At 40.2% G+C, this 26,070-nt stretch overlaps 2 protein-coding genes across 8 annotated transcripts in view; both read left to right on the top strand.

Annotated features, from left to right (window-relative positions):
- RABGAP1L (RAB GTPase activating protein 1 like) overlaps window positions 1-26,070 on the top strand; it is a 246,130-nt gene that overhangs the window by 78,965 nt on the left and 141,095 nt on the right. The gene's annotated exons all lie outside the window — the stretch shown is intronic.
- On the top strand, window positions 1,513-6,290 carry GPR52 (G protein-coupled receptor 52). The gene has a single exon (XM_051624399.1). The coding sequence runs from the start codon at window positions 3,490-3,492 to the stop codon at window positions 4,573-4,575; it is 1,086 nt and encodes a 361-aa protein (XP_051480359.1). The 5' UTR covers window positions 1,513-3,489; the 3' UTR covers window positions 4,576-6,290.

The following is a 26,070-nucleotide window of genomic DNA, read 5'->3' as shown; positions in this document are numbered from 1 at the left end:
TGTTTCTCAGGTACCCACCACAAGCTGGCCCAGGGAGGGGAGGGAGCGTTAAGGTTGCAGCCGTGCCTGTGCACGCTGCTGTTTGTTCTCCTCCTCCCCCACGGGAGGAGTGGGAAGTGGAGGAATAAAAATTGCTTCCTATTGTTCCGCCCATGGTGTGGATGGCTATGGCTTAGAGCTGTACTTGGGGACTCAATTTAGTCATTAAATCTGTCATCGCAGCCATTTGCAGTTCTGAGGTATCGGAGGGGTTCTAATTTTTTCTTAAATCCTTCGATAGAAGAACTTGGAATTCTCACGCTGTTACTGCAAACCCCTCTCTCACTGCTGTATTTTATGCTGCTTCACATTTCTGCAGGCTTGTCATTCAGCCTTGAATATTTGCTCCAGGCTATACTCAAAATACAAGATGTTAACCCAGGAGCAGCTTATTAAAATTGTGCCTGTGGTTTGCCTCGTGGAACTAAAGGAATTGAAATCACTGTAGTTTCTAATGACTTAGTTTGTTAAAGCCTCTAACACCGTTCCTGACACATGTATTTTGCTGATCTGTAGCCCAGCACACTGCTCTGTGCTTGGTGTTTTGGTATCTAAATTGCTGTTTCTGTGTCTTAAGGACGTCGGGAGCGTCTGTGCAAGAGAACTTCAATGATTCTGCTTCTGTTACTGGTTTTATTTTTAGGAAGCATGAAGTGAACAAAAGTTCTGAGTCTTTAATCGGGGAATAACAGCATCCATTTGCATGAATTAAGAGATGAGTTAATTGGGTTTAGAAGTCTGAGCTTTGAAAAATAATGTGTTGCTCAGAAGTGTTTGTATTAAAAGCAATGTTTGCAGTTGGTTGGAGCAATTAAAAATTGGTACAGTGTTGAAAGCAGTTGCAGATGAGTTTTTAAATAAATCTCCCTTAAGTTCGACAAAATTACAGTCCCCTAAAAATTACTTACTGTCTTTTAAGCAAGACAAAATTGGAGTCGAACAATGGAAGACAGGCAATATAAACGTGAAAGAGAGGCAGGGGAAGTTAGTATTCAGAGAACAGTAATCAACATTTTTAGTTCGGTGGTGTTGGCGGTGCCTCAAGTACCTTCCAGAGCTGCAGCCAGCGGGGCGGACCTGGCTTCAACGTTTGATTTCTTGGGATTTGGGGGATGCGAATCCTCTGGGCTTGAAACGGCGGCGGGCGCGGTTTGTGCGCCCTGGTCCGGAGCCGAGCGGTTCAGACGAGGAGGTGGCAGCCCCCTGCAGCGGGCACCGCGGGTTCTCGGGGGGCAGGTCCCGGGGGGAGGCAGGTTCCCAGGGGGAAGGTCCCCCGGGGCGGGCAGGTTCCCGGGGCCGGTGGCCGCGGTGCCCCCTCCGCCGCTCCCCGGGGCCCCGGCGCGGCCATTGACTGGGCGGGGGTCGGCACCGCTCCCGCCCCGGCGGGGCTGCAGCGGCGGGGAGAGGAGGAGGAGGAGGAGGAGGAGGGAGGAGCGGGCTCAGGTGCATCCATCCTTTCCAGGGGGAAGGAGAGAGGAGCGAGAGAAGCTCCAGCCGCGCCGCTGTAACTAGGACTTCCCTTCCCAAGCGGTTCAGCAGAGCGGCCGGGGAGGATGCGTGTAGGTGAGCAGGATCGCTGCATTGCTTTGACGGAGGATGGCAGAAAGTAGTAATTTTGTATGTGCTCTGTGGCTTATAGATGAAGGGCATGAATAGCTGGAAATATTCTGGGATGTTATAAAACCAGAAGGACTTTCTGTACAGCGTGGCGATGCACGGCAGGAAATTAACTCCAAAAAGAATGCTTGCTCTCCAACTGCTGCAACACAACAGAACATTTTTCATTGCCAGTATCTGAAATTCCTCCTGAGGACCCAACAAGGACTATCAAAAACATCAGAGAGGTTCTGGTACTTTTGAAGAGGCTTAAAGCAAATACCAGTATAATATCTGAATGACCTTGGAGATCATTTTATGTGGATTCATTAATTTTCACTGCCAGTCTTCTAGTCTCAGGATTAAAGATGGTTTTAACATTGTAGGGGCCTTTCAAAAAGCAAGATTGTATACAATTAATTACCTGCCTAATGATTCCTGAACTAATCAAGCATTTACTTAAAACCGAACACAGAAGATGCTTTCTTTTAACATTTGCTTTCTCCACAACTGCAAATAAAATGAGCAAGGTAATGTCCTACAATTTGAAGAATATTCTTTTAAAGGAACTATTTATTATGCTGAACATCTAATGAATATAGGAACCCTAAAACTACGTAGAAGATGAAGCTGAATAACAGAATGATGGAGTAGTAAACAGTGGCAGCTTTTCTAGTCAAATCAGCATTTCATTAGCTTCACAGCAGAATGCAGATGGAAGTTTCTGTTCTCGTTGTGTGGGGGTTTGTGAAATGATTCAGGTGTTGCTACAGAGGTGAGCAATATCATGGATATACCTATGAACTCTTGGGTACCGATCCACTGTAGCAGATGTGGCAGAGTTTTCAAAGATGATTATTTTAGATTACCATTGCTGAAATTAAATTCCAGAGGATTTATTTTGTTTGTGGGGACCTTGAATTATGCTTCTGGCATTAATAATTGTAATGGACTAGAACTGTTGGAAGGAGTTGTGAATATTGACCTAAGTCTCCAAATTCTATTCTTAAATTATTTTCATTTTTAAATGAATAGACAAAATCTTACTCATTGTATGTGAGATGTATGTTTTCCTTCTTGGGAGTCAGAGGACAAAATCTGCCTTGTCCCCCACCCGTCTCTCTCCAAATAAAATTCATTATTCATACCCAAACAGTGGTGAGTCTATTGGAATTAACCTTGACAAAAATGTTTACTTTACCTTTCCAATGGCTAGCATGGATAAGATGGAGTGCCATCTCCTGAATGGATCCGGAAAAGACAGCATTAGATGATGAACTTTTTCGTTTAGGCTCCAGTCAGCCTGTGATTTAAATTGAGACTTATAAAAGATTATCTCCAGTAACTACTGGTCCAGGAAACCTGAGCTGCACCAAGGTTCCTCCTTCCTTTCCTCCCCCTCACCCTATTATATTCCAAAGTAAATGACTTTCTCAGGAAAACAAGCAGTCAGAGATTTCCCCCCCTCCTTCCCTGGGAAATGAATGTGTCTCTCTTTTGTCAGCTTTTATTTCAGTATCTCACAGTACGTGTCAGTTTTAGAAGTGCCTTGTGTTTGCTAAAGATTGATCAAGAGCACTGGAGGAGCTGATCAGTGGCCTTTCTCTTTCTGGCTTTTGTTTTGTTTTGTTTTGTTTTTCTCCTTTCTTTCTTTCCTTAAAGCTAAGGTGTGCCAGAGGTGATGCACTGATGCTGAGGAGGCATCAACAGCTATGGGACTGTAATCCTCTCAAATGTAAGCACTGGCAGTGTCTACAAAGAGAGATCGTGAGACGCTGAAGCAGAGTTTAGCTGCTGGTAAGCAGGTCATCTGCTCACTAAGGCTCAGATTGCAGTGTTCCCCAGTAACAAAACATGAACCAGTCCCGATGGATTGAATGGAGGACTCTGAATATGAGCAGTAGTGTTATGAACATATCTGAGCATCTCTCCTGCCCTCTTGGATTTGGTCACTACAATGCAGTTGACATCTGTATCCTTGAGACAGTTGTTATTGTCTTGCTAACATTTTTAATTATTGCGGGTAACTTAACTGTGATATTTGTTTTCCACTGTGCTCCACTTCTGCATCATTATACCACCAGCTATTTCATTCAGACCATGGCCTATGCTGATCTTTTTGTTGGAGTTAGCTGCTTGGTCCCTACTTTGTCACTGCTCCACTACTCGACAGGTGTCCACGAGTCCTTGACTTGTCAAGTTTTTGGATATATCATCTCAGTGCTGAAAAGCGTGTCCATGGCATGTCTCGCTTGCATCAGCGTGGATCGCTATCTCGCTATCACAAAGCCTCTCTCCTATAACCAACTGGTCACACCTTGCCGCTTGAGAATCTGCATCAGTTTGATCTGGATCTACTCTTGCCTGATCTTCTTGCCTTCTTTTTTCGGTTGGGGAAAACCTGGTTACCATGGAGATATTTTTGAATGGTGTGCTACCTCCTGGCTAACTAATGCCTATTTCACTGGCTTTATCGTGTGCTTACTTTATGCTCCTGCTGCCTTTGTTATATGTTTCACCTATTTCCACATCTTTAAAATCTGCCGGCAGCACACCAAAGAGATCAACGACCGGAGAGCTCGATTTCCCAGCCACGAAGTGGATGCTGCTGGGGAGACTGGGCACAGCCCTGACCGCCGCTATGCCATGGTCTTGTTTCGGATAACCAGTGTGTTCTACGTGCTCTGGCTCCCCTATATCATCTACTTCCTGCTGGAGAGCTCTAGGGTGTTGGAAAACCCAGCGCTTTCCTTCTTAACGACGTGGCTTGCTATAAGCAATAGTTTCTGCAACTGTGTGATTTATAGCCTCTCCAACAGCGTTTTCAGGCTGGGACTGCGGAGACTGTCAGAGACAATATGTTCATCTTGTACGTGTTTAAAAGACAGGGATGTACGGGACCCTAAACCCAGAAAACGGGCTAATTCCTGCTCCATTTAAAGAGAACTGGCACATGTAACCAAACGTGGAGTTTTGGTAGTATTTGCTGTGTCTGGAAACTGGCCAGGAGGGAAATGTTTACCTGAATAGCTTGCTATGATGTTAGAGTGAGTTTAAAAGTGATCACGGGAAAGGAAAAGGCTGCCCTAAAGAGGGTTCACTGAACTTGCATATAGCTCCTGTGAAATTTGTTAGGAGAGCGGATCAACAGAGACAATGAAGAAGGTCAGAACTAAAAATCTTCCAAAGGGCATGACATAACTACCACATCAGAGGAGGTTCCTCATAAATAAGTTAGTTACTACCTTGTATTTTCCCCCTTGTAGAAAAGTTGTCTTACTATCTTTGTGTCAGAATATACCGTAGCCTTCTGAATTTAAACATATTTAAGAGGAAACAATCAACAACGCAGTAAGTGGCTATCCATAAATTACATACCTGAGGACTATAGTAGATATTGCAGACTGATAATCAGCTCTGTCTCTGCTCTCATCTCGTACAATTTTCTGTTGTGCAAAAAAAATCCACAATGCATAAAACTCACACTGAGCACGATGCATTTGAGTAAAATGACACATTTTGGTGCAACTTTCACAGAAGCTCTCCCTCTTGTTTCCCCTTTTTTTTTTCCATGCTGTACATCCCCAGTTTTCTTTGCTTCCAAGTGGTTTAGTTTGAAGGCACCTACGAGGTAAACTTGAGTTTCAAACCATTCTTCCTGCTGAAGGCAACAGCCCTTCCTGGCTGGCTGAGTAACTGCAGCTGCCCATGTACAATGACTTCTTCAATCTTTCATTCTCTTGATCCTGTTAAATTAGCACACAGTATTGCTGTAGTGTCCTTTAGGGTGTACTAAAGCTCTTCCTTTATTGGCTACACAGATAATCCTAATGCAAATAAGGTAATTGCACACAGCAGTGTGCATCACTGCTTAGAAAATTAAAACTAACTAACCCTTTTCTTTGGGAAGTCTAAATAGCTTACTGTTGTAGCTGTCAACTGGTTGTGTGAACCTAGCTTGCACATACTGTATTTTTTTTAGAGAAAACGTAACTTGTGGTCTGTGCCTAATGTTTTCATAGCACATGGAATAGGTCAATGCTACCGGATTTAAAAATTACACTTGCTTTAAGAGAAATACTTCTGTGCCGTTGTTGAATAGCTGTTTGTCAGACAAGTGTTCTTGGAGGGGGGGAACAAGGCAGTTTAGTATTAAATACAGGCAAAGTGCTTCAGAGTTTCCTTTTGTACTAAACTGATTTTCAGGTCCACTTACGAAATCTTTTTTATTTTGCAAGGGCACGCGTTGCGTTTGTGTAATAAGTTGCCAGGGGTTCAGATGCATGCCAAGCAAGGAAATATTTCAATTATTATTTTGAACCAAATGTCATTTTCTTAGGTGGTTATTGGCTTTTTAAAAAGGCCCAATTATTGATTATTGGTGCCTTTTAACACTGCACTATTATTCCTTCTTTCACCAAATGCATATGTAAAGATTGTGCCTATTACTTTTTGTGACGGAAGCTGGCCACGCTTGCACAGTTTTGTGGTTTGACTCTAGGTCTCCCTTAGTTACGTGTTCTTGTTCCGTTGAGGTGGTTCTGAACCCCTGTACGGTTTTTAAACCTGTAAGAAAGTTGAAACAATGGAATAAAGTAGTATTATGTATATCAAAACCAGCCTTGGCTTTAGTTCCCTGGTGTTACACCCTGTTCTCTGAAAGTTCTTTTGGGTTAGGACTCAAAGAGTGATGAACAATTTAAAAACCAGACCTCAAAGCTGCTTACTTGCTGTCTTAAATGTTTATACAACCTTTTCTAGTGTTGTACAATCTTCAAGGCAGATTCAAATATGACTTGAAACATTCCTCTAGCTAAGCTGAGCTGTTGCTGACAGTTAGACCTGACAGATATTACGGAAAAAATTAGGACTGTTCTTTACATGTATCTCGTAATGCTTCATGTCTACAGGAATGTGTCCGCTGCCTTCTTTTGAAAGGTAACGTTGTTTCAGAAGGCTCTTTTTGGCTGACTGCTGCTCTGTAAGGTTTTGTAACCCCATCTCTTCTTACAAACACGACTTGGATTTAATTTTGTCATTATTTAGTCATTGTTTCCTGCTTAGTAGGTTCTCAGCATGCAAGACTTGGAACAATGAAATACCTGATTTCTCACAACTCACGAGGCTGGTTTCATACCAGTAAAAGTAGTTTTATATCTGTGCTCCAGAGCTGGCTGCTTACTGGTTCTGGTTCCTGTTGGCATTGCTGGTAACAAGTTTCTGTGGGACCTCCTGGAATTCAAGAAAAATTCTAGAAGATACTTGGAGTTGAATTAACCTTTTATTAAACACAGCCTGGAGGCAGTAGATGCTTTGCTAGCGCGGTACTGTAGCTACAAACGTAGAAATACACAAGCTAACTCATTTGTATCGGTAGTGCCTTAGTTTGAACCCTGCTTGTATAACCTCAGCAAACGGAGATGATGTGCAGCAACTTGAAGCTTTGTTGCCTGCAAACGGAAGGTCAAAAAGGGAGTTTCACTTTGGGGGCTGTGGCACAAGGTTTACTCGCCAGCCCACCGGCTTCTTGCCCTTCAGGACAGAGTTAGCAATACTTTTTTCTCTACCATCGTATTGAGCTTGTGGAGTTCTCAGGTGGGACTCAGTATTTCCTTTTTCCTCAGGCTGTCCTTGGAGGGAGAGAATCTTATAGAAATCCAATATCCTGCAAACCGATTGTAGGTTCCTAGGTTCTTCATCCTTTTGGGGGGGGTTTGTTTCTTAAATATTAACATTCTTTCACCAACAAGGTGAAGCCAGTTTGCTTCTCCAGACCCTGAATTGCAGTTGCTGCAAAGTCATACTTCAGCCTGTTCCCTGTAAAGCCAAGTCTTCTGGTCTCAAATCTGTCAAATTAAACATCCTCAGTGCAGTCAAATACTGCATTTCTTCTTGCTTATTCCCAGATGATAGAATTTGACCTGGTCGTCGGTCACATGAATTTTCAAATGTAGTAAGGGTGTTTCATTTTTTTAAAGTGTTTTCTAAACTCATGATTTAAAATTTTATTTGAGGGAGGTTTGTTATTGTTTTACTAATGCTGTTTGAGGATTCCAGCTCATGGTAAATTATCTTCCAAAATTATAAGGCTGAACATTTTGATGAATAAAAAAAGTCCAGTAGGAATTCCAGTCACCCAATCTGTCACTTTTGATTTTCATTCTGTCATTATATAATACCTCATGCTTTTGTATTAAAATCTGATTAAAGAATGAGACTTTTAAAGCTGGCACCAGAAGTACATGTCCCACTTTAATGTGCCTAAAGATCTTTATGACTTATGAAATACCTAGTAAGTAGGTGACCAGACACAGACCAAAGAAATCACAAGATAGAAAATAATTGTTGATCATATAGTTAATAATAACTCCCTCAATGTATCTGTACATGAAGACACTTCCCTAAAATTTCAGATTCCTTTAAAAAAAGGAAAAGCCATGAGCAGACAATGTATGTGAAATACTAAAGTGAAGAGATACACCTAATAGGAAAGCAAATCATATAAATAAATTAAAAAACCACAATACTTGACTCTGAGGGGAACAGAGCACCGGAGCAGGCTGCCTAGGGAGGTTGTGGAGTTTTTGTCCCTGGAGACGTTAAAAACCTGCCTGGATGTGTTCCTGTGTAATCTGCTCTAGGGTATCCTGCTCTAGCAGGGCCTTCAGACTAGATGATCTCCAGAGGTCCCTTCCAACCCTGTCCAATCTCTGATTCTGTGATTTTATATATATATATATACACACATCATAGAATGTTTTGGGTTCGATGCTCCCTTGTGCAGGTAGATTATGTTGTGTCATTACATTTCTTTTGAGTATTACACTTGTAGTGTAAAGGAAGCTGCATGAAGGTCAATTACATTACTGTTTTTGGAATCTCATGTCTTCAGCCTAAGGGAAAGTAAAAAAAATGTCTGTAATGGCAGCAAAAATGCTACTCGAAAAGTAATCCTTTCTTCACCAGATTCTATGTGCTTCCTTATTTTCTGGAACAGCTAAATTAATTTATCCTTGAAATACTGTTCTTTAAAGTGAGAGCATGTTCTTGTAATGAAAAGCACAATGCTGTCTTTTAAAAGTTTACATACAGTCTTATAGTTATGTATTTTTTTCCCCCTGTTTCTGCTTCAGAATCCGTTTTGTAATTGTACTTGGTAAACCATGAGGTATCATGCTAGGTTTATTTTTGTGCAGAATCTGTGCGCTTCTTCTCTGGAGTGTTTTGCTTTATTGAGCCAGTTTATGAAGACCTTTGAAAAACAGCACTTACATTGTTTTTATAAATATTTTTAATTCATTAGTGTTTGACAACTGAGTATCTTGAAGCACGCTTGGTTTTCACACCCAGCAAAACTAATGATGTCTTTTTTTTTGTACAATAACTTACCAGTCAGTATTAGATATTGGCTATTGACAAAAATGTATCAATGTCATTAATAGCTGGTTCATTAACTATTTCATTTTGTGTATGACCATTTAAATTTAACTATTAAAAAAAAAAAAAAAGAGTTTTTGCAACAGGGTATTGATGGGAAACGCATCCGATTTTATACTGTCTCACAGTTGGTTCTCAAGATGAAGCTATTTTAGCTTTCTGTATTACGGTTGTAGCCAAGCAAATAAATATTTGGATTTTTTTTAATGCTACTGTTTGAATGCTGAGAATCTGTATCTCTAAATCCAAGCTGCTGCTCATGGTGGGAATATCCCTTTAACAGATCTCCAGGTTGGTTGCAGCGTGCCTAGCAACATGATGGTCCTGGAGCTGACTTTGCCAAGGAGCAGTGCCAGAGGTTCTCAAGGCCAACGTTGCTGTGGGGGTAGAATGTCAATAAAGGTGGCGTTGGCCTCCCCAGCCATCCTCCAGGATCAGCTAATTTGCAAATCTTTCCATTTTACTGTCACTGTCACCAAAAGGATAAGTTTAAGCCTTTGACTTGATCCTCCTGGTGCTTTCTCTGTCTCTCTTTAGGCTGTTACATGGATGGAGTGCTGCATCATTCTACTAATGAACTCAATTAGAACTATTTTGTTGGGTGTTTTTTTATTAAAACATTTTATGTATGTCACTTGAATGGCAAAACCAAATATTTATTTATTAACTATTAGGCCTTTCCAGAAGTGGACGCATCACTGAGGTTGATTTCCTGTTGCTTGCAGCACTGCCTGCAACATTGCTTAAAGATAGTGTTTTCCAATTATTACATTATTTTTGCTAAACCAAATACAAAGTTCAAGTAAAATCTTATTTCTTCCCCACTTTAATAATTGATATCAATTAATAATACTTTTTTTTTTTTTTAGTCTGTACTAAATTTGCACATAGATCTCTGCAGCCATTAAACATAATTAATTGTTCACAAAGGACCAGGTCACTATTGTAGGTTAGTGGGATGAAATCAACACAAAAGGACATACCTACTCACAGATTTTTCTAGTCAATGTTAAATAAAATTACTCCTTTCTCCATCTGATGTTAGGATAATCCTTCCAGAAAATGTGATTTGAGCTCCATGAGCTTCAAGTGCTAAGGGAACAGTATGTGAATGGAGGATAAGCTGTTAATGACTCTGTGCCCCAGCAAAGAAAATACTAAAATCCCCTCAATTTTACATCCATAATTTCTGTGGACTTTTCTGTTGTCCAGGTACTGCGAAAGGTAGGGTGACTAGAAGAAAACCTGAGTGCTTTCAGCTGCACTGGCATGAGGCTGGGAAAAGCAATTTCAGGCAGTAAAAATGTCTGTAGATCTTGGGGTTTTTATCACGGTCTTACGCCAAGTGCTGCCAAACTTAACCCTCTTGTGAAGAATGTGACAGCAACGCTGAAAGCTTTTCATTTTAATCACTGTGTAGCTCAGTCTGAACCAAGAGAAGGTGATTCAGATCAAAATGAAACTTTGGTAAGTGCAGCTATTATCAGGGAAAAGGGTTTTGCTTTTGGATGGGATGTTCATCCCTGCCTCAAAGCTCTCGGTGTAAATTTTACAACCAGCAGTATTAGAGAAAGTGACAAGACAGCAAGGTTTGGAGAGGGGGAAGCTCAGAGGTGTCAGCATTAATGATACAAAGGCATTCCTGCTTCTCAATAGCATGGCTTTTTGTTTCTTTTCTTTAAATGAAACACATAATGCTTTTGTCTTCCCCCCCCCCTCTGTAAATTATTTGAGTAAGCACAAATTTTTTTCATCACAGAAGTAATCCATTTTATGAGATAATGGTTTGGGAAGGTACAATAGAGTGTCCTTGGGAGAGAAAGAAGTGTGGAACATGTACTGCTTTGAATTTCATGCACTTTAGATAGAAAAGTCTTCAAATACCAGTATCAGGTGAGGGTTTCTAGTCCTTTTGTGATCTCTCCAGTGTTATTGATGCTTCTGCATATGTGCCATCTAAGTTTAGATTTGTAAATGGACAAATGATATTTTCCATGATTAGTTCAGACCTAGAAAAGACACAGGTTTTTGTTGTTTATTAAATTATTATAGCATACAGGTTCTCATTAGCTGTTTTATGGTGGAGAAGTGTGTCTTGAGGCAGAAGAGCTGACCTTTCCTCTGATGGACTGCTCCTCATCTCTTGCATGTTATTGCATCTGATGAGCCCAAGTGAAGTGGTGGCCTTGGGGACACAAACATGGAGAGCAGGTGACCTTTATTTACCTGTTTACCTTCATGCCACTGTGTTGCTCTATCTCCGTTTTCACATCTGTGCTTAAATGAGGATTGTCACATACAAAACACTCTTGTCACTTAGGAATTTGTATACCCCCTGTTATCTGCTGGGATTCATGTAGCTCTCCCTCAGAACAGCGTGCCATTTAAACCTCTGATTCATGCTCACTGACTAAACCTGTGGTGGTTTGAATTGTGACTGTTCTGGCAGCAGATTGAAGCATGTACCTCCTCTCCTCTTGGCAGGGCTGTTTCAGGCCAGCCTGGCAGCTCAGCACTAACCCAGCTTGGGCAGCAGGAAGGGCTGCAGGGCAGAGAATGCTGGTGTGTCTTCTGCTGGTGCTTTGATTCTGTGGAGCTTCTCTTCCATGGAAGGGGTGGGACAGACAGCTGAAGGCAGTAACACCTTTAAACTGCCTCAGCAGGGGTTTTGTAGAGCTTTGTTCATTAGGGTTTTTAATGGTAAGAAAATATGTTCTAATTTAAAAAGAGAGATCTGCATGCTGCAAGTAATTAGTTGTTATTAGGTCAAGAACAGATTCGTCTGTTTTTCATTGGTGCCCTCAGTAGGTGATCTTTACAAGATCATTTTATTATAATCAGGTGGATTTTGGACACTGCGATTTTTATAACAAGTTTGAATCCAACTATATACACATAATGGTTGTAGAGAGTCATATGATGACAAGGTTTCAGTGGCAGCTTTTTCTTCATTTCAAGGGCTTTGGGTACTGCTTTGTGGCAAGACTTGGATAAATGCTAAGTCTATACTAAAGTTACCAAAGCCAAAACAACAAACACAGGTTATAAATTAAAGAACTTTATCCAAAACTGCTTTCTTTGTAATATTGGATACTTAATATTGTTCAGGCAATGTCTCATCTTGGCTTATGAAGATGACATGAAGAAAAGCAAGCAATCTAATGAATATATGCATAACTACATGCTATCATAATTAAATTGTTTCTAAGATTTTTGATTTTTTCAACTCAGGACTTCTTGTGATCTTTTAACTTGAGAACTTGCAACCAATTAATTCTTTTCCTTTGCTGCCTGTGCTTTACTTGACCTCTGGCTTTTGGTTTTTTTAAAGTTCAGTTTTAAATTTGAATTTGAATGTTACATTCTATTTTACTGTTACATAGATGTGTTCTTCACTTGGCTTATGCAAAAATCTTTGAGAATATTAGAAAGATCATGCCCTTTAAGGGAACTACATCTAGTCTTAAATCTATTTAGGCTGCATATCATCGTATCTAAAATAAGTTGTTGCTGTACCTCATGTACTAGATTTCAAGTGTCTTGGCAACAAGCCTTATGAAGAACTGACAAGTTCTCCACCCTCTTCTGTTGGGCTGAAACATTTGCCACTGATTTTATTTGTTTCTAACTAAAGAAACCTCTGTTTTGATGGAGAATCAGTATGTTGGATGGGATTTATGGGAGACTGTGTCTGTCTGTTGTATTTCCTTTGGTTCTGATGGCAGTTATATGAGGGTTATTGCCAAAGTGCAGCTGAAGTCTTGTCCCTGTTATCTGTATGCATTTACATCTCCTTTCTTCTGGTTTATTCTGGATGGAAGAGCTTTTTAGGGGAAAAGTAAGTCTGTGATGGTTGGTCATTGATTCAATTGCACTTCAGCAATCATCTTGTATGAATTTAACCATGTTAGTAATGTCTGTACTTAAAGAAATAAAAATAATAGCAAAGTGCTCTTGTAATAATGGTATTGATTAAGTTTAAAAACAAGTTTACAGCAAAATGAAATGCTTTACATTGGTAAAAAGAGATTTGAAATGTGATGTAGGCAAAGAATAACTGTGGTGAAAGGTTTAAATTTCAAGTGGCAGATGAAATTCAGAAGAGAAATACAAATTTTGATACTTGAGCAAATCAGCTCTTAGTTTTCATATGATAGCAAACAAATTGTAGCCATCTCCTTTAAGGAAATGTATTTTGGGTTACTATAAATTGTCTTATGGAAATGGTAGTTTAATGAGCCATGACTTGCCAAAATTACTGAGATATTAGTAATTATGTAAGTAATGAAGAAAACTATTAGTGAGCATCAGCACCATCACAATGGTGTGCCTACAGCCTGAATGCTGAGTGTAACTAGTCTGTGGTAGCACAGGTGGAAGGAGTTCTGAGGAATTACAAAGGAACTGCTCTTTTCTAAGAAAGAACTAAAATCTCTAGGATTTTTCAGCCTAGAAATGAAAGGATTAAGGTGGAGGGGAGTACGAGAGGTCTGTAAGGCAGTGAATATTGTGGGGGAGAACTGCATATAATTACTCATTGTTTTTTTCCAGTGTAAAAAAAAAAATAAAATCAAGGCAGCAGTATGTAAACAAACCATATGTAGTGATTTGTGGAAGTCAAAAAAGACAATCTGGATGTTAAAAGCTGATGTGGGTTTAAAATTCAGATAAAGTCCAACAGGAATTGTGCATTAAATGCTGTCACCGTGCTTCTGGCTTGGCAGCCCCTGTGCCATACATCACCAGAGCCTTGGAGACTGATTGGAGAATTGTCACGGTGTGTTTGTCCCATTCTTGTCCTTGGGCTTCTGTTCCTAGTTGCTGTTGCAGACAGTGTTCATGCTAGAGGAGCTATGGGCTGACCTAAAGCATTTGCTCTTCCCTTCCTGCTCTCTTGCATTGTTACATCTTTATTACTTTACTAACTCTAGATAGTTCTTTCCATATTTGATCTGTCAGGAAAAGAATGCACAATTTACTTCAGCTGTTTCTCTCTGAATAAAATTGTGAGTGAAAAATGACCAGCTGTGGCTTTGTGTCTTTGTGGAAGGTGGCTGGGAGAGTACAAGTGTCAGTTTGATCAACTGTCCCCATCTTTTCTCACTACTGAAGGAAAATACCTGCTGGAAGAGCATGAACAAAGCAGTTGTGAAAAGGACTATATTGCTAGTTTTGATATCAAGTATTAAGAGGGTAAACTTGAACTTTTTTTCCCAGTAATTATAGTAGTTAAGAGACAAGCTATTACTGTAGGCAGCCCATAGCAAAAAGGGCTTTTTAACCCTGTCTAAATACCATAGTGTTTTAAAATAGGGATGCTTATACTGCACCTCAGGTACCACTCCCAAGCTGCAGCTGGTTCAGCAGAGGTCCAACAAGTCCTATTCTTCATCATGCAGTTAGAAAACCTGCTATGTCACACTGACTGGAAAAATGATCTAGTGGTCACTTAACAGTGTAAATACTGCAGTGTTGTGTTCAAGGAGAAACTAAGTCCTTGAGAAAATGTCCCTGACAGCCTATTGTGACTGATAGCACATGGTTAGCAGTTCCCAACAACTAACTGGTATTTTTTCAAGTATTTCTGCAATTGCCGAAGCTGACGGTGAAGTCCCAAAGTGAACAAGGCAAGTGTCTTAATGAGCCATGATGAGAGGTGAGTGTGGATGTGTCGTTCCCCTCCTCAGCAGCAGCGTGTCATCTGCTTTCTGAAGTAATGCATTCTCCATTGAGAAATAAAACCAGAATTCAAACTAGATCTCCGTAGAACTGGGGCTGATATATTTATAGAGTTGAAAACAGTACGTAGTTTGCTCTGCCTGTTGGCATATCTCCACCACTCTATATTCTTGTTAGATTTTTAATTTTTTTGTATGTAGAAGAAAGCTGTTCCATCCTCCATTTCATTTTGCAGTTAACACTGGTTTGCCTGTAACATTTTCTAATTCTCTTTTAAAACCAGTGTCAGTGGTTGTCTTCTGTGAATCAAATGTGGTTTTTAAGGTGCATTCTGGTCTGTTGCTTGCTAGGTGCTTGTGCCTTGTCCTTCAGTGGCTAAATCACAAAGTGGGTTCTCAGTGGCTAAATCACAAAGTGGGTTCTCAGTGCTCACGTTTGTTTTCCTGTGTTGCAGTTCCACCCACTACTGCATCTTCAGCCTAGCTTGAGTCCTTTCCTCTTGCTCATGGATTCAGGATGTGGGAAAGATGGGAAAATATCAGGCAAAACTGCAGCTTAGAATGTCAGTGTTGAAGTTATTTTCATGACTGAGGATGTCTTCATTTTCTTGTAGATGAATTCAAGTGAACTTGCAGAAACTAGCAAGACTTTCTATTCCTTACAAAGTAATAATTGTTTGAAAAATAATTTGTACATGCAGAAAATGTTGACATTTCAGGTAGATGCTTTACACTGTGAAGTTTGTTTGGTTATTTTTCTCCCCATTCTTGGAAACATTATTCTTGTTACTGGTAATTTAAAATAATAAAAAATCAAGGTATTACACATTGCAAACATCCCTGCTCATGGTGTTGGCATTTGTACATGCAAACACATTTCAGCCTAGAAGTCAGCATATATTTGCAATACTTTCATCAAAAAGCATTTTTACAGCTTTTCATCCATTCTGCAAGCAGAATTCCCATTGACTCCAGGGGGGTCTTGGAAGTTTAAGGAGGTTTGGCTCAGTTTTCTATAATCAGTGTAGCAGTGATATGGAAAACCCTGAAATTCTGTTTTTTCAGCAAGTACACAACATGACTCATAAGTATTTCTGTTGCAGTAGAAGGAGGTGCAGCAGAAGCATTAGTGGTGAGGACAGAAGTCTGCCATGAAACAAGTGTGCATCTGTGTTTGTGTGCTGAACTGAAGACAATATGTTAACATATGTTCAAAAGATCGTGTTTCTCATCTCTGATGAAAAATACTGCTATAAAAGCATAGACCATGAAAAAGAAAAGGGAGATTGCTGAGCTCAGGTTTCCAGTGCTGCAATTCATCTTCCCAGTCTGTTTTCCAGATAAGCAAATTGACTGGTAGGATTTCTTTGTATGAAAAAATGCTATATTATTGTGCATTATTAAAAAACTTTAAATATAGATTACTGTAAACACATGACAGTTTAAAAAGTATAACTCTAGGATATTATTTTAAAACAGATATATCTGATAAATATAACTAAATCTGATATATTTAGTTGGGCTAAATTCTGTTACAGCTTTTTGTGGAGCTCTCCCCTTCCCCCTCAGTCATCCTGCCCCTTCCCCCACAGTTGCATTACACTGCTCTTTTCTTTTTTTTTTTTTATTTAACAGCATCTTGGCCATTTTTCTTTCAACTGAAATATGACCATGTGAACATAAAAGGCAGAAAGACATTCTATGACTAGATTAAAGATTAATATTGAATCAAGATTAAATCCTACTTTTTTGTTGCTGCCATCTGTTACTGTCCAGTTTACCTGGAGCATTCAGAATTAGTGCTGAAATCTGAAATCCTGTGTGTGTTTGGTTTTGGTTTGCTGGTTTGTTTTTTTTCAAAACAAAAAACATTTTTCTATTTATGTGAGAATGTAATCTTAAAAAAAAAAAAAAAGATACATAGCCAACAAAGCTAATACCAGAGGCAATATAGGCCCACTGCTGAATGAGGTGGGTGCCCTGGTGACAGAGGATATGAAGAAGGCAGAGGTGCTGAATGCCTTCTTTGCCTCTGTCTTTACTCCTGCAGGCTTTTCCCATGAGCCCCAGATTCATATAACCCCAGAAGTAGTCAAGATAGGTGAGGACATAGTAGATGAGGATTGGGTTAGGGATCAGTTGCATAATCTGGACATCCATAAATCGATGGGTCCGGATGAAATGCATCCAAGGGTGCTGAGGGAGCTGGCGGAGGTCATTGCTAGTCCACTCTCCATCATCTTCGGTAAGTCATGGGTAACTGGAGAGGTGCCTGAGGACTGGAGGATAGCAAATGTCACTCCAGTCTATAAGAAGGGCAAGAAGGAGGACCCGGGTAACTATAGACCGGTCAGCCTCACCTCCATCCCTGGAAAGGTAATGGAACAACTTGTCCTTGGCACTATCTCTAGACATATCAAGGAGATGGGGGTCATCAAGAGCAGTCAACATGGTTTTACCAAGGGTAAGTCATGTTTGACTAACCTCATAGCCTTCTATGAGGAAATTACTAGGTGGATAGATGATGGTAGAGCGGTAGATGTGGTCTATCTTGATTTCAGTAAAGCATTTGACACCGTCTCCCACAGCATCCTTGTAGATAAGTTGATCAAGTATGGGTTTGATGATCAGGCAGTGAGGTGGATCAAGAACTGGTTGAAAGGAAGAAGTCAGAGAGTTGTAGTCAATGGGGTAGAATCTAGTTGGAGGCCTGTGACTAGTGGAGTCCCTCAGGGGTCGGTACTGGGACCGGTGTTGTTCAATATCTTCATCAACGACCTGGATGAGGGCACAGAATGTACCCTCAGCAAGTTTGCTGATGACACCAAGCTGGGAGGAGTGGCTGACACACCAGAAGGCTGTGCTGCCATTCAGAGAGACTTAGACAGGCTGGAGACTTGGGCGGGGAAAAACCTGATGAAGTTTAACAAGAGCAAGTGTAGAGTTTTGCATTTGGGGAAGAAAAACGCCATGCACCAGTACAGGTTGGGGGCTGACCTGCTGGAGAGCAGTGTAGGTGAAAGGGACCTGGGGGTCATGGTAGACAGGAGGATGACCATGAGCCAGCAGTGTGCCCTTGTGGCTAAGAAGGCCAATGGCATCCTGGGGTGTATTAGAAAGGGTGTGGTTAGTAGGTCAAGAGAGGTTCTCCTCCCCCTCTATTCTGCATTGGTGAGGCCACATCTGGAATATTGTGTCCAGTTCTGGGCCCCTCAGTTCAAGAAGGACAGGGAAGTGCTTGAAAGAGTCCAGCGCAGAGCCACAAGGATGATTAAGGGAGTGGAACATCTCCCTTATGAGGAAAGGCTGAGGGAGCTGGGTCTCTTTAGTTTGGAGAAAAGGAGACTGAGGGGGGACCTCATCAATGTTTACAAATATGTAAAGGGTGAGTGTCAAGACGATGGAGTTAAGCTTTTTTCAATGAAGACCAGTGATAGGACAAGGGGTAATGGATACAAGTTGGAGCATAGGAGGTTTAAGATGAATATCAGGAAAAATTTTTTTACTGTAAGAGTGACAGAGCACTGGAACAGGCTGCCCAGAGAGGTTGTGGAGTCTCCTTCGCTGGAGACATTCAAAACCCGCCTGGATGCCTTCCTGTGTGATGTACTCTAGGTGACCCTGCTCTGGCAGGGGGGTTGGACTAGATGATCTTTCGAGGTCCCTTCCAACCCCTAGGATTCTATGATTCTATGATTCTATGATTCTATGTTTAACTGTTTACTGTTGTGTGGAACTTTCATTAGATATTTAACGTAGTTCCTTGACTAGTGCTATTGGAAGCCTTTTCTCATCCTATGAGAACTTTCTACACTTCAGGTTATCATTTGTGCTGCCTTTATTGTCCACAACAAAATAATCTCATGGCTATAAGTCAAGTACAGGTTATGTCTTGTGCTGTTGTTATTGGAGAAAATTATTTATCTCAGTTCAGTCTCTTCAGATCTTCTTTGCAACAGCATCTCTGGCTGTGTTTGAGTTGACCTGCTTTCTTATTAATAACTTTCTTTCAAAATTAGGGCAATATTAGCATACATTGTGTTATATTTAGATTTCACTGTTCTTGGAGTTCCATGAATTCACAGTTAGCTTTAGAATGTGAATTTAATACTTTGTACGAATAGATTTGTGTCCTGCCTTGGTAGCCATTACAACCCCTTAGAAGCAGTTCTGAAGGCAGCAAAAGTGGTAGCAAAATCTTGGCTTTGAACCCTAATAAAAAGACATATTTATAATAATTTTACTGTTAACACTTACAAAAATGTATCTCTAACTATAAACTTAGACTGAGTTTTTTACTTCTCATAGTAGATTAGCAGTCTTGATAAGTAGCTTGATTGTAAGATCACTTTCAACAGCGTTAGAGAAGATAATTATTTTTTCATTTTGGTTTTAATTTTGGTCTCCTGTTTATTTTAAGGACAGGTGTTGATCATGTATATGGTTATATGCTGTAAAATGGGCAACTTTCAGTTCACGGTCATTTCAATATTAGTTGCATAAACACAGGAAATAATCTATAGGAAAAGGCATGAATCCATGATAAGGTGTTTTCAACTTGGTAATTTGCAATGCTGCTTTCAAAGCTTTTACATCTAAAACTCATCCAGAACTCCCAAATTAATGCCTGGAGCCATGATGTTTTCAGGCTGTGTATGCTCATGTGTTAAACTCCCTTGGAGACACTCTAGTGTTTGAGCACATACACTAAATTTCATACCAGCAAGGCAGAAACTCCATGCCTTATGGTCCAGAAATATTTTGGTGCTATGATATGTGATTGTAAACAGGCCTGTAATGCTCTCCCTGTCTCAGAGAACTGGCCTGAAGGTACTATAATTTTCCTGCAATGTATTTGTTTGTTTGAACAAAGTATTCTGTGTGGGGTGGTTGTTCGGGCTTATATAAAATCTGAGCTACTTGCTCCTCAGCTGAGGTTGAAGGAGGACGTCCTTCCTCCCCACCCTTTCACATGCAGAGATACCATCTGGGTGGATGGGATGAACTCCAGATTAGGTTTGGAACTAATCCAGGAAATGCTACAGAAACCTCGAAGCAAACAGAATTAAACAGAACCAAATGAAGCCTTTCATCAACAGTGATGCATGCAGTGGCATAACCATTCCCTTGAGGTGTGTCATACTGCAAAGCCTTAGTTTCCTCCAGACAGTGTGGGAACTTTTGGAAAGGTGTAAGTTTTAAATGTTTTAAGAATGTTTTGCCTGAATTCGTATGCCTGGTTTCTCAGAGTGGTTCTGCTTGTGGCATTGTCAAATACTGTTTCTGGAGCAAAGTTTTTTTACACTTCTGATTAGTTAATTCATTTCTCTCAGGTGGACTGAATGTAAAGGAGAAGAGAAAAAGCTTAGACAGCCATCCTTACCTTTACTAGTTTTGATTTATAGAATTTTTATTTCTTTTGCCTATGAAGAGTCATTTTCTTAGACCTGTGAAGTGGATGATTACTTAGATAAGCAAGAACCATTTTTCTGTTCCTTGTCTTGGAATGGATTTAACCCCTACTTTTCTTGTGGTTACATATTTTATTTCAAAAAAATACCTGAAATTCTGAATTTGATCCGTTCCAGAGTATTCTCGGTCTCTACATTTATGTTCTGTTTATATTACCTAAACTTCAAGTACTACTATTTCAATCTGACACCAGGTATAAATTCTCTATCCTGTAACATGCTCTGTTTAAAACGAAACAAAATACCCAAGTTACTCAGATATGACCAAGAGCTGATCAGATGGGTTCTAACTCGTTTTGCACTTTTTGATCATCCTTGTCGCTCTTGGTCTCTCTGAGATTTCCCTCCCCTGATTGATCCATACCCTTGCTCCCCTGTTTCCAACTCACCGTGTCTGAAGCAAATTCAGATCTCTACTTGAGATCTTTCCTTAAGGTGAATGGATTGTACCTGCTCCAACAAGTGGTTAGAGGGAGCCGTGGCATCGTTAATGGAAACTCTCAGGCTCACACCCAGCCACAAATCAGTGTTTCTTTGTCATCTGCTCCAGACCTCAGCTTTGCATGGCAGATACCCACGGGGCAAGATCTTGAAATGTAAAGATCATTCTCAAATGGCTATTAGAGAGGCAATAAGTTATCAAGAGTAGCTAGGACTTTTTAAGGCAAAAATTATATCTCTTGGCTTTTAGAGCTTTGCATATTGTGATCTTTTTTGGGATGTAACAGAAAAAAAATAGAACAGCAGTTGGGAACCTGGGGGTTTAAATTTAAGTTCCCAAATACTCATTTGAGGCTACTAAGTAGACCTGGCCTGATTTTTCAGGATTGCTGAGCAACCTGAAATCCCAGTCGAGTAACTCAGCAACTGTGGATTTATTTACTAAAATAAGTAGATAATCTCCTCACTCTGTGAACTCAGTGAGATTTGAAATTTGATAATTTCACTTTAACTCATATTACGTGGTGTTGATTTATAGCCAAGTTAAGGATTATGGATATTTAGCCTAGATAATCTTTGTTTCCAGTTGTTGCCTTCCTGGAGTTGAAAGTTATACCACACTGACAGAATACTATTATGAGTTAAATGTAATGGGTCTAGCAACCTAATGGATTGTTTCCATTCCTTCTGTTTTTAATTCATTTATATCTATATTTAGTTCCATTTATTTGTCAGTCTTCTGTTTCTCTTATTCTCCCTTTTCCATGTAGTTGCAGTCAGGTGCTTTCAGGGTTTTTGAACAAGGGGTGCTCTGTGTGGTGCTGAGAGCATTGTGAATGAAGAGCCATACCTGGAGAAAGGGAAGAGCTGTTGTAAGAGGGGACTCAAAGCTGGTCAGTTTGAATTCTTTTCAAAGCTGTGTTAAGGTGGTTCCTCCTGCCTGATGAGGGAAGCACCCCACATGCAGGTGTTAGGGTGCTGTGACTTCGTCTTTCATATTTGGCTCCTTTTTAGAACTTGGTTATGATTGGAAGGGAGCAGAAAGTTAAGTAACCTTTAAAAAAATTGCTGAGAGTTACAAAAATGATTTAAAATAATTTTTTTAAACTACTTTCTGTTTGATTTAGGGACTGGAAGTCTCCAGGGCATGAACAGTTCATAGAGAGCAGTTGAAAGCTGTTTTTATCGATCGAAACACCTTTCAAAGATTGAGAGTTGTATTCCAAAAGGGAGATTTCAGCTGGGTAAAAGACTTGGATGAGAGGTTGGACAGTGTGTTGAAAATTAAATCAAATGAAACAGTGGCTTGCTGCAACTGGTGTTTTCCAGTGCTTTCACAGTGCTTACTGGAGAGCTTGATCTTGCTGGGTTGTGTTTCAGTGAAATGTATCTTTGACGTAGGTCGCTCTCTTAGACTCAGCCCTCACACATTTGCCCAGGCTGGGTGGAGGGACGGGTGACTTACACTGTTCTTCATGTCATGTATAGGGGGTTGTTTTAAAATACTGCTCGGTGATAGCAGCTGGCTAAGAAAAATCACATTTCTGCTCTGTTGGAAACAAGTACATTTGTTTTTTTCTGTCTCTTTCCATCATACAGTAGAGATTTTTTCTAAGTTCATGTGAATGCCCAGAAGCAGACAATATCCATCCCTTCTCTGTTTTTTTTTTCCCAATTCCGTTGTTTCTGTAACACAATAGTTCTGTTAGAAATAAGGTGTTTCTTAGGAGTTGATACATCTGTGTGCTATTTTGATTGCAGCATTAATAGCTGTAAAACAGGACTAGAAAAGTAACAGCTCAAACAGTTGTTTGGCACCAGCTTGTTTGATCCCTGGTGGTTCTTGTTGTGAGGTGAAACTGCACCAGAGAGATGAGCAGCATCCATTGTCTAAGGAATAAGAGAATGTCTTTAGTGGGCTCGTGATGCCCTTCTGTTGAGATGAATGATGTGGTTTAGAAAAATTGGTTTTACAACTGCGGTTCTTATAATTGCCCCCACCAGCTGTGCATTTTCAAATCTTGTGTGTGAACTCTGAGTTGCGGGGCACTAGTTGAAGCTGGACTCTGCCAAAATCGGTCTGAATATTTTCGTTGCCCTTATGGAGCTGAAGCTGAGAGGCTAGTGAAGGCATTTTCATGAGCGCACTAAGTGCACTTCTCAGGATAACAAGACAGGACGGTTTCCAGAGTTTGGAAATTTTCCTGGTTGAAGTGTGGAGAAAATGTCTGCTTCTGATGAGCCTGCATTTTCTAGAGATCAAACCCAAACACAACTTAAAACCAGAAAGAAAAATCTTGTGCCGACATTAGTGGCAAGTTTGTCTGCATAAAATAATTTGAATAATCAGAAGAGTGATGTGCTATTTCAGAAAACTTAATGCCAGAGAGTCAATATTCCTCCAAATGCACCAGTAGTTTTTGTGTGAAGTAGAACAGTGTTCAGCAATTCCTTCTGTTACAGCCATTATTCTGAAATCAGGTGGATGCTGGATCTGTATATGCTGTCTGTGCTGATCTTCATTCTGTTACCATTACGTAAGAAATATTGTACAGTGAAAAATGACCAACTTTTCAATACCAACCATGTCACACTTCCTGTGCTTTCCAAGTATAGTTAGTTACATAGCCTTAGGGTGTTTCTAGGTTGATGAGAGGATAGGAATAATACCCCAGCCACATGGACAGAGTGTTAGAATTATAGTAAGGGTCAAGACTGTTAGCTTAGAAAACCTCATGCACAGGAAAAAATTGTTCTCTTTTTGGGTTTCTAAAGCCTGAATAAAATATCAGGATAATTCTAATACTTACATGGATGTGACTATGTGTAGAGTCTTAAATAACCAGCTTCTAGGATTGTTGTAGCATTGCTTATAGGAAGGCTATATGAGTGATAAGTTGTGCTGACAGTGTATTTATGAACCATGTGGTTGAGGATGAATTATTAACAGTGTAAATAAATTCACTGCTTAGAAGCATTGTTTGTACCGTAGGTTGTGGTGCTTTGTTCAAAATATGCAGCTGAAAAAAAGATAATACTGTGAATAAATATCTCTGTAAGTACTGCCATGGTGTTCCTCAGGCTCTTTGTTTTGCAGATGTTGCCAATTCAGGTCGGTTATCACATGCCTCTTACTGTCCTCTATATCTGTGTAGAAGCAAAGATGTCAACCCTCCTGCTCTTCCCAAAAGAACAATGAAATGCTTGATGTTATCGAGGAAAGAGCAGACTGGGTTTGTTTTAATCATGATTAAAACACAGATGACCCCAAAAGTAAAGAAAAAGTACAAATGTTTGGACAGAGGAGCAAGTGAACTTGTGAATTGTGGTCCCTTTTGTGGAAGAAATTGGGGTGTTCTCTATGGGAATAAACAATTTGAATGTTAGCAATTAACAGCCTTTTTCCTCAGAGTGATCAACACAGAAGAAATTGATAGGGGGACAACTTGTTCAGAATTACCTCAATATAAAAAAAAAAAGTGTGTGTGTTGGTGAGGAAGAATGTTTTGGCCAAAAATTTGAACAGATGAAGAGGGATGTTGTGGAGGATGTTTATCTCCCAATCTTTTCCTACTCAAGTCCTCAAAAAAACCAAACAACAAAACCCAAAAAAACCTTCAAATTGAGCATGCTAGCCTTGTAAGAACCATGAAGATGTTTTTTAAGTAACTAGCTAGTTGTTCACAGAAAAAAGAAATTAATGCCTTTACAAATCTCTACTGCTCAGAAGTGATTACAGAGTCAAGGAACAGTAGTGAGATTTTGTGGCAATACGAGTTTTGGAGTATTTCTTTTCTATTTCTGACCTACTGGTTATAAATGTTCTGTCTACAAATAATAAAGTGGGTAACAACTCAAAGTGCAAGAGCCTTTGATTTACGTGTCAGTGAAAATCCCCTCCTGCTGCCCCACACCCACACCCACAGTGTGTTGGGGGAAGATTCCTTTTCATAGGAAATGAGGCTAAAAACCCAAACATTTTAATGCATTGCTAATAGTGATGTATTGGTGAGAGCAAGTTTAATGAGAAGCTGTCTTACACAGTTAGAGGATAACATTGTGCCTGTAATTGGGTACTGAAAGCAGGCCTTGTTATTGGTTGCAACAAATTCCAGAGAAATGACAGGATGAAGAAGAGGTCTCAGAATGGTGATGGAGCTGTTAAAAAGAGAATCAGTACAGACAAGCACTTTCAATGAGGAGATGGTGTATGAATGGTATCAGTGCTCATGTTTAGTCAGCACTATTAAAGTTACTGAAAAGGAGCATGTTTTCAGTAGGTAAGGTTTTGTAAAGCCTGCTCGACCTATTCAGCAATGTAATATTTGAGAAAGCAAAGAGAATGGGTAGTAAATATATAAAAAGTGGAGTGTATAACAGACTGCTTTTCTCTAGAGCAGTGTGGATTTTCTTGCCTTCTGGACATTCTTAACTGCCGAGGCAGTGGTTGTGGTACACAGAGCAGAAATTTAGATGTTATTACTCACTTCATTCACTGTTTTTAAAAAGGCATGGGCTGAAGGCAGAGGAGGAGGAACAGGCACAGGCTGAATAGTCTTAGCAGTTCCTCATGTTGCCAAACCCTGTTTTTGTTGTTCTGCTAAGGGGACACACCTGATGGACTGTAGGTCTGAAGGAGGTGATGAGGTCACTTGGTTGATCCTGCCTTCTGTGTCACACTTGTCACATCCTCTGCCATTTTTACAAAGATGGCCAATGATGGAGGCTGCTGAGTGGTGCTGGCTGCTCTGCTGGGGTGCTTTGCTGGCTGCTGCTGCAGGGAGGGTGGTTGGATGAGGAGGATGATGGCTACAGGTGGCTGTCCTTCATCTGAGGTGTAGTTTGGCCAAGGAAACACAACGAAAAGCTTGCCAAGTTAGGTGTCACTCAGGTTACTGCAAAGAAGCCCGAAGGAAATAGAGGTCGTGTGCCTGGTGAAACCAGAGAGATCCCTTCATTGAAATATGCTGAATAGTTTTCATATTTCAATAATAAATGTTAGTATAGTGTTCATTTTCTTAAAGGAGGATAGGAAAATAAAATTTCTGTATTTCCATTTCTCTTAATTTTTTGACTTTACGTTGGTTATTTTTTCAAGTCACTTCAGTTTTTCTCAGAAATTGGTTTACAGTTTGCACCATAAGAGTGTTGGTAGGCTCAGAAATGTCTCCTACCTTCATTTCTTGCTTAAGCAGTCTGCATTGCCAGTGTACCCTGGGGCAGAAGCATTTCTCTGCCTCTGTAATTTCCAGCACTGTAGGTGCTAGAAGGCAAAAGTGTATTAGAGAAAGTTACTTGTTCTGAATACCACTGTATTGAAAAAGTAACATTCCAGTTAACACTGGTTATAATTAATGCATGTACTTCCTGCAAAGAGATTTAGCAACAGTTAAGTGTAAATGACACTT

This window comes from Apus apus, chromosome 7 (assembly GCF_020740795.1).
Source record: "Apus apus isolate bApuApu2 chromosome 7, bApuApu2.pri.cur, whole genome shotgun sequence".
Taxonomy (NCBI): domain Eukaryota; kingdom Metazoa; phylum Chordata; class Aves; order Apodiformes; family Apodidae; genus Apus; species Apus apus.
The sequence above is the reverse complement of the archived record's forward strand: the minus strand, read 5'-3'. Positions and strand labels throughout refer to the sequence as shown.

Coding starts and splice junctions, on each gene's coding strand:
- GPR52 (XM_051624399.1), top strand. CDS start 3,490: ATGAACCAGTCCCGATGGATTGAATGGAGGACTCTGAATATGAGCAGT.